Consider the following 16,220-nt stretch of genomic DNA (forward strand, 5'->3'; position numbering starts at 1 on the left):
ACAATATTCACCAAGGGGACACAGCTCATCCAGCCTGTCAGTTTACGTAAGTATGGGCAGGAACTGGCGATGAAACTCCAAGAGGAGGGGGATGGAACGGTCGGTTTACTATATGGGGAATTATCAGATCACGTAAGACTACGGAATGTTGTCGAATAGGTCATTTGGATCATATTGAAATGCCCTGGAATAAATGCCATCTGGTGGTAGTAAAGTTATGAAACCAAAACACTGGTTATTAACGCAGTCCATGCCCCGCATTTAAAAGGAGGGAAAACAGTAGATGATTCTATGGGTATAGACCGGAAAGACCATCAAGCTTACTGTTACTCGCCCAAATTTACAAAGATAGAAGCCAATTTTCCGTCCAGACTTAAAAGGGAGGGGTAAGCTTTGACTGAACCTGTCAGACGAAATTTCTCTCTTTGGGTAGCTTGACGCAAATAAAAAAGGAAGTGCAAGGAGCAATCGCTAACATGAATACGTCACGGCCACCCGTCGAAGTCTAATAGTATCATCCTTCAACATACATTTGAAGTGACCGCTATAGGTGAATTGCAAGTACCATTCAATCAAAATTTCATCCCATTCGTAAGGAAAAATAATTAGGGCAGCAATAGGATAGGCCAGGTTACGCATCTTAGATACTAGAACATGCGTCCTTTATCTAAGGATACCAAGGTTATCGATCGGTTCACGGTGGATGAGTAATCGCGGAAAGTTTTCAGCTCTCCTTTTCGCGCTTGGATTCCAAGTAGGACGAATCTTCTCCACTGAGAGCTTCCAGACGATAGGTAACTTCTTCGCAGGACAATCCTTCCAGAAGGGACACTCCGTAACCAAACGACCTAAACTATGCAGCTTTTCAAACGGCCCTGCTCCATGCAGCTAACTCGAAGTTTCTTATAGAAAGCCAAGTTAACAGGTCAGTTTGATGCCCAGCCCGATCAGCTGGCTCCGGAATGAGTTACATTTGGGTAGATAACCCAAGACGCACACGCAACATAATTTATTAGAACACGCTGAAGTTGTAGCGTGCACCTGGTGGTAATAAATATAAAATATAATTCAGTAGTTTTTAAAACCTCGTCTTGTTGAGCAGGATCACCAACAACCCAATTTTCTAGATTCGAAGAGGCCATCATCAATCTATCCAGCGATTCAGTGAAGTTTTCCTACTTGAAGTGACTCAAGTTTTGTATAAAGAATGTGAATCTAATCAGTAAGCATGAATAACTGGAAAACGGACTATTTGCATGTGGTTAGTGCGAGTTACCCGGTGAAACCAAGCAAACTGATATCTACATACTGTTCCAAACCCGATTAATCTGCCTGGATAACGAACTCATTGCAAAAGCCACACATATTTTTATTACTCGAAAAGTAAAGTTTATCCTCACGATGCAATGGATGGTCGAAGTGCCAACTCTCTCGCCCTTCTATGGGGGCATCGTTCATTGTCTGAAGTTCCCGAACCATAGACCTAATATTGTACCTTATTAGAAGACTGGTTCTGTTCAGTACAGCTATCTTCAAGAAATTCAACGTTAGCAATGAAACCGTGGAATCATTTATCCACAAGACATCCGAGTGGCTACTATTTAATGTTCAGCTGCTGCTCAGTGGCTGGGTTATCACGTAGTATTTGGGGTTTCGGTTTCACCTTACAAAATCGCTTGTTTGGATGATACTCTGCCAGTAAATGATAACTTCAACAGCAATGATTTCACAAAAGATATGAAACAAAAAAATATGTTAGATTGTAACCAGCTTGAGGGGGAACAAAAGTTTCACACAGAGCACTAACCAAGGCTTATTTGATAAAGAAAAACAACCGTCTCCAACTGCTCCTTAGCCACATCACCCGACAAGCAGACAAGATGATTTTAGACAATTCTCAGAGGTATTTCTTCCTTCATATTATGCGTACCAAAAGTCTTCACTTCAAAAAATACTGTGATAACTACAGAAATTCAAAACAATTTGCACTATGTGTATAGTGATTAAACCTCCCATTCGAATACCAGTGAATATCTCGTTTAAAAGCACATCAGTGGTTCTTCTGTTGTTGCGCAACCACATGCTAGCTTGTATGCTAATAGTGACGTGATTCATACAGTAAACGGGCCTATTTCTAAAAAACGCTGAAAATCTCGTTACAAGCATGATCTACTTGCCACCGCACAAATGAACACGGTCCCAAGAGCCTTCGTTCTGGTGAAAAAGCCTTTCAGAAAGACCATACCCCTTGACCGACCAAAGGTCGCGGTTACGTATTAATCATTTGAAATATGGATATGGTCTCGTTTCTCGCTTTAACCTGGGGATTATATCGTGACTCCTTAGTAGCCAAATGTTTGAACCGTTGAACCAATGTTCCTTTAAACCGTTAAAATTTAGGACAGTGCTGTTTATTATTTAGGCTTTTTTATGATGTTATCTGATAGCATATTAATTTGCAAAACTCAGTCATATGTCAATCAGCTGTCAACAGCTGTGGCCGTTGATATTTAACTTGATGTGCTGTAAAAATACCAACTATCGATCGCAGTCAGACAAACGAAACCAGTAATGGGCTGTTGTAGGGTACTCATCAATCATTCGGGCAATGCTCTTGACCATGTATGATGTTATAAGGATTAACTCAGCCTTCTGGTTGTGTAAGACCTCGATTTTCTAGTGCGATCCATGGGATTTGAAAGGGCTAACTCCCCGAAATGTGGACACCTCTTGTTGAAAGAATGTCTTTCCCTGGTAATTTTAATGACACTCACAAGTGTATTAAATGCGTAACTTTGAAAACTGCTAAACGCAGAAAAAATCTACCACATCTTATGTAACACTGATCTTTATGAAACCAACTATTCTACTTGCCTTCAGGCAAGCTAAGTAAGAGATGATTAAGAGGTAATAGGCTAATTAGCTCTCAAAAGACCAATTAGGTAGGGATTAGAACACTGCGGTAGCGCTTTGCTAACCTGTAAATACTGATTTATTCAAGTGAGGGAAAGGATTCGGAGAGGTTCAGAAATCAAGTCTACTTGTTAAATCGCTGAGTGAAACCTATGATGAGCTGTCGGCGAATAGCAGGTATTCGCACACCATTTTTTTGGTTCCTTCAGAACATACCTTGCGGTAATCTTTGTGCTGCAAATTTGGTTCAGCAACAGTACAAACAAGAGATTCACTTTGAAAGCAAATGAATATCACCTTGGTTCTCGCTTCATATCTAGTAGCGTATCACATAAAATACTCGCCGATTTTAGATCTCTTTCCTTCTAGTTGTTATCTGCTTACTTTATCTTTCGGAAACAACCGTTTTAATAAGTCTTTGAAATCGCTGACTTTCAAGATGTCTTAGATGCTTTTGTGCGTCAGTAAGCTGCGTACATCAAACTCTCTAATTCTTCCATGTAAAAGCCATACTGTCTTGTAGAGATAAACGTTCATCTGAAAAGTAAGTTTGTGATGATGGTAGATTCAGCTGAATCCCAGTTGAGTCTCCCGTTTGTTAAACCACTCCGGTAAGTGTGTTGCACAAAGACCATTCATTGTTTCACTTGGAACGACGTTCAGGATCTCGGAATATTCTCCGTGATACGATAACATTATGAATAGTCTCACATCATTTTTTTCATAAACACATTGAGCCGAACTTTCAAGAATTTGTAAGTGCAATGAAATGTTCCGTGTATTATGTATGTTGGAATAATCCAACTTCCAAGGCATGAAGATCGTATGCAAATAATGATGGTTGTTATGGCCTTTGATAAATAAATGCACTTTACCATACACTGTCAGGGTACACATTACCCATGGTTGAGAGCATACTCAACTCAGACGATGGTCTATCCATTCACTTATCTAACGAACACGTACAGTTCACATTCTTAAGTGTACAACAGCTTTGGTAGTTATGTCCATTGTTGACGATTATGGTGAATTTCAATTAAGTAACAAAGGCAAAATAAATAATGCACAAACTTATGCAGATTTGGGATAACTGTTCAGAGAGAGACTAGAATATGTGACTTGTTACCTTTTTCGACCATTTCACGTGAAATAGACTGCAGTTTGCAGACGCTAGCTCTTTGAACTTTTTATCAAGCTGTCGATAAAATGTCAATATTACCATCAGAACACTTTCTAGCTTCACAGATAGGTCAGTTCTTAGAATCCTGACCATTTTTACGCAGTCACCTTTACCTTTCGGTATTTACCCAATGCGAAATCACTGATAAAGTGCCATGCATTTTGAACGTAGTACCACGTATGGAAAATTTCCTTCAGCAATATATAATGCAGAGGCTGTCTTTGTGCAGCAAATTTAGGTGAAGAATATCACACCATCAGGTTGCATCCAATTGTATACCGTTGAAACCTGTTGTGTGGGGAAACAAGTGTATTCTGTACTCCATGGTTTGCAGCATTAAACTATGCGCCCACAAAATATGCGTGTCATTTTCACGACTATTGACTCATTAATTATATGCGTAGAATTATTAGTTTAGTGATGGAAACGTTGAGGTCGCTTCTGAACAAACCAAAGATGCGGTCTGAACACGTGTAAAACAACAAATCCGACTTGTGGACGACCTCAGTTCTATTTGCGATATGGCTATCCAGGGATCACCGTTTGCCGGTGGAACAAATTAACACTTACGTAAGATATGCTTGGGTCGCTTCCTGCCCTGGTGGGACCAGGAAGGATACGATGGGAGAATACTAGACCATGTCTTTCCAAATATCATACAAGACAGTTTCCTGTTTCTACTTCTAAGTGATGGCAACAGTGAAATGTTGCCCAAAGCTGACAACACTATCGTTGGCATTTTCACAACAAATCAGAATTAGTGCAAGCGTGTATGACGCGATGATCAGAGATAGGGTGCACAGCTCCAATCGCTGGATAGTGCCTTTTTGCTAAACTACTCGAATAAGACATTTGCGAACGTTATATGTGACGAGAAATTTGAGGTGGAAAGTAGTCAGTAGTGACCGAATGTGTCGAAGTTACGATGGATACCCATGTCTTTTCAGCCACTGGAAATGGGTTCAAAGAAAGAAGACAGAATTTAATGAATAAATCAGTAGTTATCACGAAGGTATTCCTCGGGTCAAGAAGTGATTACAAAGGAAACCGTGACCTTGATACACAACAGCTACTAATGAGGGGGGCTTATTATGATTGTTGTTCATAATCCCACGGAATGCGACAGTTTCATTGTGGGTTTGTCTTTTATCAGAAGTTGATATGCATGGGGACTTCAAGAGAGGATCACGTACATCACTCTTCCAGGCAGTGACAGGATGGGCACTTTATGGCTGCCTAGCGAACTTCATACAACGCTGTTGTTTTCGGACAAAAGTAACAATGCGTCACCCTGCAGTGGCCCTTCGTGGGTTCTTCAATGAACAGTTCCTATATCTCCTCATGTGACTCAGTTATGCACAAGACCATTTGGTTAGGCTTTCATAGATTAATTGAGCATTCCTTTCCACTGCATCACCATCCGAAAACCATTACTTTAGCCGTACTCATTACATGGACATTCACTAAAACTTGAGTTGTTCAAAAACCCTAGCGAGTGTGTTCGGTTACCTGCTTTTTAGTTTTTGTATGCTAATCGAGTAAGAAACGCCGACTGATCAGTCTGTTTAATGGTAGCCTATTGATGTCAAATTGTCACGCAATCGTTGATCTGAGGTTTTCGCAACACAATCATGAGGGCAAAACACCGTTAACCAAACATAGCCTGTTTAGTATTTATGGGTCGAACTAACGAATTTATGCGGAATGTATTTTTCCGTTGGTGGCCAACGATATGAACCTTGTATGAAACGTTTCTGGCACACGAGTATACTGGCTTTGTTACAGGTTGCAGTTCTGTATCTTCTCCCACCCTTATTTGGCTGCAAAGTGATTTCAGTACGCGGGTAAAACGTACAAGTAAGGCAGCAGAAAATCTCAGATATTATCAGGTTTCCTGAGGAAGCCACTTCCTACTTGTGTACCTTGGTATATTATTCCAAAGAAATGGACCCCACCACAGTAATCTAATTAAATGAAGTAGCAACATCTAGGAGTCATTTAGGATTTTAGTGTGCATTTTACCGTGTGTTTCTCAATGACAATGGCGGAAAAATCGCCCGAATAATCTATTCTGACACCCATCTTAATATCCGTAGAAAATTTACGTTTCAATGTTAGTGGCCAATTCTAGAAGCTGCCTTATATACCTAGAATCCTTTCACCGCGCATGGCTTTTAGTCTCAGGGTCTGTGAGGAACAGCATACACAGAATACACATTGAACATTCTCCATAAATTTTGACACGGCTGATCATGTACTATCACAGGAAATCGTGATTCACAGTACTAATTCCCCGTAACTATATTCTAGCCGCTTATTTTTGGATTTGCTTTCAGACAATAGAGAAGTCTGCCAAATGATCTGAGGTCTAATTAGTAAAATAGAAAAGAGCCGTCACCACTGAAAGTTGAGATGCGTCACTGCGGGTTTACCATCATCTGAAATATGCCCTAGTTATGTGTACTTTTCTTCAAAAAGGCTTTTATTCCAAAGTAGGAGTTGAAACGTCAACAATTTACGTGGAGGTCACAGAAGATATGGTGACAAAGGTAGGAACGTTTCTTTTCCCGCGGTATCAGTATGCTAATGTCGTCATTTCTTTGAACACTAAGGCCCGCAGGATAAAACTCTTTCGGTTAAAAGTATGCAAATGCATGTGAACGATGCCAGGTGAGACTGTAGACAACGATTGGAAGCAGTAGTTTGGGAAAAATGGCTTTCTTGGAGCTCCACTGCCTGTCGTTTCAACTTCAGCGTGATTTTAGGTTCACTTTTTTGCCAACCTTGGCGGGTAGCCAATGTCAGTGAAGTTTATGCTGTCAGATTCCAAGTAGACCGTCTGAATGGGTGTTTGAGATGTAGGCACCTCGGATGTGTGCTACGAACTAGCCATACGCCCTCCTCCCGGTCTGATTCTTTATTTTTTTATCAGCAGCAGCAGCTGTAAAAAACTGCGTACATTTATTGCAGTGGTTGTAGCTTACGCATGGTCTCAATCGAATAGGTTAGCATTCTTTTATGACAGTCATCAGTTTTCTCATCCAATGTTGTTGTCAATAATGATTATGATGGTGACGACTTCGTTCACTGAGCCAGGCAACCTGACGAGCAAACCGCGTGACGCTCCACGTTCCCTTGTATCTTGTGAGACCATTGTGTAGCTGAAATTTCCTAGAGTGTTGTATAATATTCATTTAAAGTTGAAGAGGTGTGGATTTCCGCTCAGATGTAACTTCAATACAGTAGAGATATCACTACAGGTTTTCAAACGTATTGCATTGCACACTAAGCTTGTCAGAGGTAAACAGTCACTAAGTGCGGAACTTGTAAAGGTTTAATTCGTGGTTGACATTCTGCTTAGTCCACACCTTAAACACGGACTTTGACGTGCCAAACTCATCGGTTGTGTAAGATTTGTTCAATATATTTCGTCTTGAATTGTTGCAAATGCCATGCAAGTAGGAACTAATGTACCGATTACCACATGCAGGCGGCTAACAGACCTATGGATGGCGTAGACGATCTACTTTGAACTTACTCGTGAGGCACAGCATGAAGCCGAGTCGTTTGACTGTTACAAACCTGACAGGCGTAGTCCTGTAAACCGTTTGGTCCGTGACCGATCCACTCCAAGCACCACCTACGGGTGCTAAAGCGGGCATTAAGTAACTACCTGTAATAAGTCTCGGTAACTCAAAATACTGAATACACATGTTTCTCATTAACGACTGTACGAAGCTTGTCTCAGCTGAAAAAGTGGTGGGTAAGCTCGTGGTTGCATGAGAACGTGTACGATGGAAGTCTAAAACCCGCAAAGGTTAAGCACTTTATATATGTATATATATGTATATTGATCATGAGAGCACAAAAGCATTCTACTAATTAAGTTTCTCCAGCCTTATTATGTACTGTTCTTTACTCTCAACCGTCTAGATCCTCCATCAGACCCTGAAACACTCTGCCAATACATTACTATCGGCTACTTCCTTCTGTAGTCAACTGCACTCGCCGTCGATACTTTTTGACAATTTTTACAAAAATAACCTCAACCACAAAGATTTTATTTCAGCTTTGATTAAGAATATGCCGAAAATTCCCAGGAGAAACGCGTTGAAAGGTGCCGATAACATCCACCGTAAGTGGCTTCCTTGTTAGGTCTATAAATGTGCGCATCCTCAGCGAAAACGCTGTACAACCATTTCAAAATTTTATAGTTAATCCAAGTTCTAAACGAAGAAAATAGTTGTTAGTAAAAAAACAGTTTCTGACCTCCACTTTGTCCCCCCTTAAGTCACATAAATTTTATTGTCTAAACACCTACATACACGGATAAGGTGCACCCATCCAATATACAGCACGATTTCAAATGTTTAATACCATGTTTTATCGATATTCTGTTAACAACAAATTTTCAGAAAATGCTGTTATCAGTCTCGTTGTAAACACAATCACTTCACACGTATCCATTGGAGCCTGACGGTTTTTGGAAAAGTCAGAATTTCACTTGGCCGATCGTACTGGTTGCACTTAGTTCACTAGTGAGCACGAACTTGTGGAGTAACAAGTCTGTGTGCCGAGACTCCTGAAAATTTGGCCTTCAGTCAGCGAGGTCTCATTCCCCATAGGTTTAAAATGAGGCCTTCCCATGTAAAACTATGGAAAGCCAGCTAATTCTTGGACGATCAGGTTTTCGTACAGACTGACTTTTGAATAGCACACAGTTTGCACTTTGAAACTGATAATAATTCAACTACATCAGATATAACTTGCCTTAGCCGCAGCTCCACCGACTGAATACAAGGAAGCCTTAATTAATTTCTTTCTAACGGACCCATAAGAACGTCGCCAAGCTCAAGGGATGCAAACGCAGATTTTCGATACTGAGGGTATTTTGAATTTTCTCTCAAAATGTTAAACGGTCACTAAAGACAGTCTATTTTCAAAAGGCTGTTTATATATTATTGCTAATCAGTATCATGCATCCTACAAAACTCTAAACTGATTCCCATCCACTATCTTCTTTCCAGAAATCTACATCATTGTGCTGCGAGTGGCCGATTAGTAGTGTAAGTAAATCACAGTTAGAGAGGAGGTTGCATCATAGGTTTTTAGAGCACAGCCAAAGACCAATGATTTTAATGACTTTCAGTTCTTCAAACGGCACTTGATGCAAAGGATTATGTAATTACCTTCTCAAACAGACATATATTTACTTGATTGTGGCAGCCTGTTACAAATCTTATGTTTTGTACTCTAAGCCCGGTGCCCACAGCTTGAAATCGACAAACGACCTTTTGAGAAAACACTGCGTCAAAGCATGTGGCACTCTCCCTGCATCTGCTTGCAGCATCCTTTTCTTTGGTAATGTGGTAGAATATTGGTAGCTCAACAACCAATAAAGTTTTTTCTGTGAACAGTTTCAAAGGCTTAAACTTATCTTTATTGGTGTTCAACAGGTGAAACTATCCGAGGTCCTAAAGACTAAAAAAATGTTTTTCTCAGGAGAAGCTCCGGTGTGAAACATTGTTTTGGATGATTTGGATATCTTCTTTGCTGCACAAGCTGTTTTAGGCAAGCAATAGCAAGCAGTGACAATCGACCTTTGGTGGTTGTTCGTCGACAAAGTTCCACGAGGAGGTGCTTGTGGATGTTAAAGGTATTGACACTTTCGTTACTGCGACCAGATTTAACTAACTGACAAACCTGCCATGTCTTCGCCAAAAGGTTTTGGTAAGACATCAATTCTGTTGCAAATGAGCAACGATGTCTGTAGCTATATATGAGACGGCCTCTTTATGGATACAAATCGATGACTGGATTATGCCTGCATTTTGATTAGGTCATAAAGGGTTAGGCCACGCTCTCGAGAAAGCAGATCAGGTGGTCAGAATTAAGAGGAATATGACGTGTTATTGAAAAGCGTTCTTTCGAATGAAGATTATTCCGGTCCAGAAGTGCAAATCTCTTTAGCTTTTACACATTCCGTCTGCTTTAACATAAATCGAAGTGCTACGGACTTTCATGTTCTTCAGGCACAACCACACAATTATTTCTGAAAGGACGAAACGCAACCAAAATTTTCAAGTTTATCGGTGTCATAATTACTGGAATTATCAAAATCTCCTCCACCTTAAACACTTTCATTTTAGTAGGCAAATTAAGAAGGGCATTTCCAAAGTCAAAGGTACAGTCAAAGGATTTGACCGCTCTTATGACCGTATTAAACCTGAAACATCCTATCGCATGATGCGTACCGCAGTCCAGTCAGGTTAGGAAAGGCGTCGAACATTGTGCTTGCGCCGTCTACTGCGTTTCAAAATGACGGCTTAAAAAACTTAGATGAAGCAATTCGGGTGAACGTTTGGATTCCAACTAGATCTTCTAGATGGTCCCATCGATCCCTCATGTGCTCGTTTCGATATATTTTTTACTCACCTCACCAGGAAACGTGGACTATTTTCCAACCACAACCAGTTTTTACAGCAAGTTTTGGTTCACATACCGTCTAATGCATTGAGGTCCACAGACGATCGAAAAGTCTACTACAATTCTATTTAAAGATTATTTATAGATGACACACTGAATTTCCGATATACACCAATTAAGGGCAAAATATGGTCCAAAGTGAAAACATGACACCCAGATTTCAGAAATGCATTTTATTAAGGAGAACAAAACATCCTCCTCGTAAATTTTCTACACAACGAGGGACCTCCATTATGGAAATGACATTAATGCTCCTGAAAAAAGGGCGCAAAGCTGTAATGTTGGAATATCACTATTACCACAACCTTTCGGTTTTTCGTTTTTGTAACCTAAAGTGAAGAGCTCGCTGAATAAAATTGTCACCTTGTTAGTTTATATGTACTGCAATTGTTTTTAAGTGTTTGTTTAGATTACACTCCATTTTCCCAAGATGTAACTGTTTTATTGCGCAATCTCCAGTGACTTGCATGGTTTCTGTATGCATGCGCTGCGAGTGTTGTCGACAAGCCAGTGGTACTTAAAGCGCCATCAAGCGACTGACTAACTATACGGTTGCAAATGATGCATTTACATGATAAATACCTCGAACTTGTATGAAAACAAAACCGACCCGGGAAACTTGGGTAAACGCCTCGATCCTGTGTATCAATCCGACTGTATTTCGACTGTATAGCTATACATGGTCGCTGAATGGCGCTTCAGGTATCACTGATTTGTGTCAACAACACTCTCATCACATGTATGTAGAGACCATGTAAATCGCCGTGGATTATATTTGGAAAAGCGTTACACCTTACGCAAAGTTGGAGGGCGACTGGAACAAACGCTCACAAACGCTGTTGCAGTGCATACAAACCAAATGAAGGTTCTATTTATCATTAAACTCCTACTCCTCATAGGTCACAAAAATGGAGAATCGAAAAGTTGTGGTAATAGTGATATTCTCCCATTCGTGTGTTCCAGTGCGCCAGTGAATACAGGCTACATCAGAGATCAGTCACGGATAATTCTCGAGGCCGCTTGTCCCTTGATGAATGATTTCCTAACAGGCCGTCTATGATAGGTTTTGAGATTTAATGCTAACAAAAGCATAGAAACCGCAAAGGATTAAATAATTTAACACTTACCTATAACTGATTCATTTGTTGCTAAGGCCAGGGATACTGAAACCAGTAACAAAAAGCTAATACAGTTAGTCGCCATTTTTTGAAAAGCCGCGGTATAAGGTGAATTATAAATAGTGCAAAAATACTAGGCTTAGTTTTGCAAAAACCTGACAATTGTCATTAAAAGCTTTCCAATGGGTGATGAAAACAATGTATTCTTTCACCCATCAACTTTCGCCCACAATGTTGTTCATCACAGTACTTTGAGAGTTCTATCCTATTACAACAGTAGCGTCGAACTTGCTCTTGATCTTTTCTTTTCCAAGTGTCCCTGTTGATTGCTCTTGATTTTTCAGTGTTGTCTTAACCGTATGTTGAGTTTTTAGCAGGGACGTTCAGTTTGCGCAGAACCGGTTGGTTCTCGGCCCATGCGATCAGAAAATCCCCTCTCCCTCGTCTGAACCGTGTCCATCAGTTTTGCCTCTGAGTATGTTGCCGAGATTTACACTCCCACGCTCTGGTTGTAGTAACCATGAGAAGTTTCTATGTCCTTAAGCTTGAAGGACATTCGATGGCTGGGAATCTGCCACGAAGTTTCCTTTAAAGGCCCACACCCTTGTTTATATGGCAGCCATGTCCTTACACCTCATTATAAGGAGTCTCCTTCTTGGTGTGACTACATGGAGAGACAATAATCGATTATTTATCGCCATTAGGATTAATACCCTATGCTTAACGTAAAATACAGTCTATTTCTCAAGAAGTTCCGAAAACCATTTATCCACCGCCAGGCTTCTTCGTTCCAACCTGGAGAGCAGTCGTTTCTCAAGTTCACGGAAGCACCAAAGCGGCCCACAATGGGGTATAAACAGCGCCGGAACTCAACCACTCCAGGAAGCTGTGGTCAAAAGCGGTGAACAAAAAACCGCCATAATTCCTATGACTTGCACCGTTTTACACTCCCCCCAATGCTAAAACAGTGATATCTGCGTTCACTGGCTCTAGCTCGTGGCCGGTTTCCAACTGAAGGACGTCCCTTATAGTGAACCCGAACTGCACAGTCGCAAAAGAACTGGCACCTAGTATCACCAAATGATCGGGGCCACCTCCACTCCAAAACATTTAGTCTCTGCCGTTCACACATTCCATGCAAAAGAACCTAGACATCCACCAACAGTCGCAAACCCAAAAATTCAGGTTCCTGAGGTGAGCAGTATGAGTCAAAATACAACTCTTGTGAGTTGAAAACACCAACGAACACCAGTAGTATGGTAAATGCGTACAACCCCCCGCCTTCACAAATTACGTCGAACTTAGTCTGTATTTGGACATCCCCGACCCACTTATCTCCCTGCCTTACGTCTGGCATGTGGGTGCGACCCCCTGAAGTATTGAACAACACTCCTTCCCGCCTTAGCCGCCTCACATTCTACACAGAATTTCTCCAACGAAAGATTATATTCGCAATCCTAATTTTTGCTCCGTCTTTGTCTTCAGAACCCTACCACGGCTAGTTTTTTCACACACACCGCCCCGAGACTTGCGCCTAGTATGTACTACCATGCCCTCTACCTCCAATTCTATCACACTCACCTGCTGAAACCTACACCGCACTCACGTCCTCTTCCAGATCTACTTCCATATTTTGCAGCTCACCAACTTTCATTGTTCACTGAAGCAATCAGACCTCTGGTGGTCCGGTGGAATACCTTCCTAGCATTGGTGGGATCCCAGAATTCCTAGGCGATACTCAAAATTTGGTTCCTTATTGTGAACTCGATTTCCTGTCTATTTAAGTCCACCGGGAACATGTTGGCTTTCGGAAATTCCATTCCGTCGCGCGAATACTGAGCGGACAATACCTCGGGTAAAACGGCGCTGTACTGCGCCCACTTGAGCCATGCCAGTATGCAGTTTAAACCTTATAAGCTAAATGACTTGATATCCCTGTGAGTTGCGCTTTTGTCTCAGCTTACCTAACGCACATTATACGCAGAATTTACCACGCTAAAGTTCATCGAGCAACGTCCTGACTCCCCCTGGTGCTTAGACTGGGGCGTGTGCCCCCTCCCTCTTGCGCCCACCAACGAGGACAATGAAGACTCCTCCAACCTACTATCACACATTCCATCTGTTGGCCACTATAACCAACTGGCCTCCATGAATATCGGCGAGTCACCCGCTGACTGGGCGACACTTAAGATCCCTAGTCTTGTGACTACAGCGTTCTACAGACGGTCCATTTCAACCGATTGCCTGAGCAATTGAGATTCCGCGACGGATATCCATCGCCTTTTGGACGTCGTATTTATCTGTGTACATTCCAGGACAACCGATTTCAAGGAGCGTACCTCTTCGGAAGCGTGCACCGGCCGCCGTTTATTAAGGGTTACGGAATGAAAGTTCGCTTCCCCTCTCATCATTTTATGCACTGAACCTCACTATAATGTACCTCACACACTTAATATATTGTGTTCTACTTTACTCCCCAGTACTATACTCTATTTAGCCATACATGCTGTACTATACTATACAATACTATATCATACTATACTATACTATACTTCACTCATTGTATTTACCTTAATTTACCACTGTACTCTACTCTACCATGCTAATCTATACTATACTATGCTATAATATAATATAATATAATATAATATGATATAATATAATATAATATAATGTAATACATAATGCAACTAAATAACGACATTTCACTTTTAATGGAGTTATAGGAATTCACAAGTAGTTAACATCATTCTACTGCCGAAACAAGCGAATACCAAAAACTCCATAGTACAATTAATGTATAATTTCACGATAATGGCGGGAAGCAAATGTTATCTCAAACGATATGCCATTGGAAGACGACATTGATGGTAATATTCTGCATACCGTTTAATATAATAATACTGTTTCTTACGAAATAACTGCAACTTCAGTAATACTGAACAACATCCTGAGGTCCAGTGCTTCAAAGCGAAAAGTGTGTTACGCATTTCCCATCCGTCAGCACTCCCATCTTTAGAAATTAGACGCATCAGTGGTTGGACAATTTATTTGCACAACACTTAATAAATAATTATCGGTGCGGGAGGTTTGGATGAAAATTTTTGCTTAACAAACTGCTTTACGTTGGTTTCTTTTGAAATGTCGTATGGTAATTTATTTCTCGATTATCTACCCTGTCCACTTAAGGTTGCTTTTTAATAGGCACCATTAAATGCCGATACGTATTTGGCTCCAAGTGCTATTGGTCCTCACTGCTTGACAATGAGACTAATCCGTCTTGGTTAGAGTTACTTCGTTCGGTAGTTTCCATTTACCTTTCATCAGATGATAGACAAGTTAAGGTCAAAGTTTCAACCGAAAGAGTGGTTATTGCGTTCACTCTGACAGAGTGAGATCACCGAAAATTCACTATTTCACTACATCTTCTGGCCGTTTTCCATTCAGAATTTGTTTCAGTACACGAAGATATTAGTTGAACGTAATGAACATCCCAATATTAGTCTCAGTGGATCAAGTGGAAATTTGTCAAAAGGTTCCCTTGTCTGCATTGTTACATCTTTGCATTGGGTTTTATGGAAATCACTCAGATCGCCTCCAAGTTCCATGAATTGTGAGTTGACGTCATGCTTCTTAATTTCTCTCTTACGAGTTTGATTTGCAGGCATTCCAGTGTGGTCCCTCTTGCCAGAAAGCGTTTAAATACTTCCAGAGTGATATTACTGAAGGCCGATAAATTTACTTTGTGGTTGGGGGATCTCCACTGGCCAGATTGAATAGACGTTGAACACGCCACTCACTGCCACTGATTCAAACATTTATAATCGGTATATTGATGTTGTTCCTAATATTAGTTAAAACGCTAGTAGTCAGTGGCAAAATCATCGGTTGTGCACACAGCATGATGGCCAACGTCTAGAAGACAAGCCTTACATCAACATTAAGACGACTAATGTCCAAAAGAATGTCGAATTCCGTGAAAAACACAATAAGCCCTGATCTACGGAAATCAGTGTCATTATCGACTGAAGCCTACAATGTAAATTCAATCAATATAGCCAAATTTACCAGCTCACGGCTTGGGATATTTGTGATGCCCTACGGGTTGAAAAGATTGCTCAGTATATCAGAAGAAGTGCACGGACCTTCCGAAGCCCCACACATGTTCGTAACACCGAAGCTATGCGGTTTATTTTTCACAGCGGTATATTTTCCTCAGTTGCAGTTGTACTTGGTTTGGATCCATTCAACAGCTGTGGTATCACGGCGTTAATTTCTCATCATACTGGTTTACAAACCATACTACGGCGAATAATTTGTATTTTTCTGTTGCTTGTGGATGTAACAGGCCTTGTTCATCCAGGCCAACAGAATAAATCACAACTTTGAGGCGCCGATACTTGGCAATGTGTTCTGCTGGTACTGCTAATGTCACTCCGGCCAATACGCTAAAGTTTACCTTTCAACTACTGGCTACTGGTATTCAAACCCAATGAACCTCACAAAAACGGCAGTTTCCGGCG

General features: G+C 41.0%; 1 protein-coding gene across 1 annotated transcript in view; it reads right to left on the reverse strand.

Annotated features, from left to right (window-relative positions):
* The window catches only part of T265_12449 (hypothetical protein), a gene marked incomplete at both ends in the record, with an annotated part of 32,323 nt that extends 20,526 nt beyond the window's left edge, over positions 1 to 11,797 (reverse strand). The window contains one exon of the mRNA XM_009163865.1: positions 11,707 to 11,797. Coding sequence (XP_009162129.1) covers positions 11,707 to 11,782 — 76 coding nt within the window. The remainder of the gene's footprint in view (positions 1 to 11,706) is intronic.
* Positions 11,798 to 16,220: the final 4,423 nt, after the last annotated feature.

The sequence above is a fragment of the Opisthorchis viverrini genome (assembly GCF_000715545.1).
Source record: "Opisthorchis viverrini unplaced genomic scaffold opera_v5_1, whole genome shotgun sequence".
NCBI lineage: Eukaryota > Metazoa > Platyhelminthes > Trematoda > Opisthorchiida > Opisthorchiidae > Opisthorchis > Opisthorchis viverrini.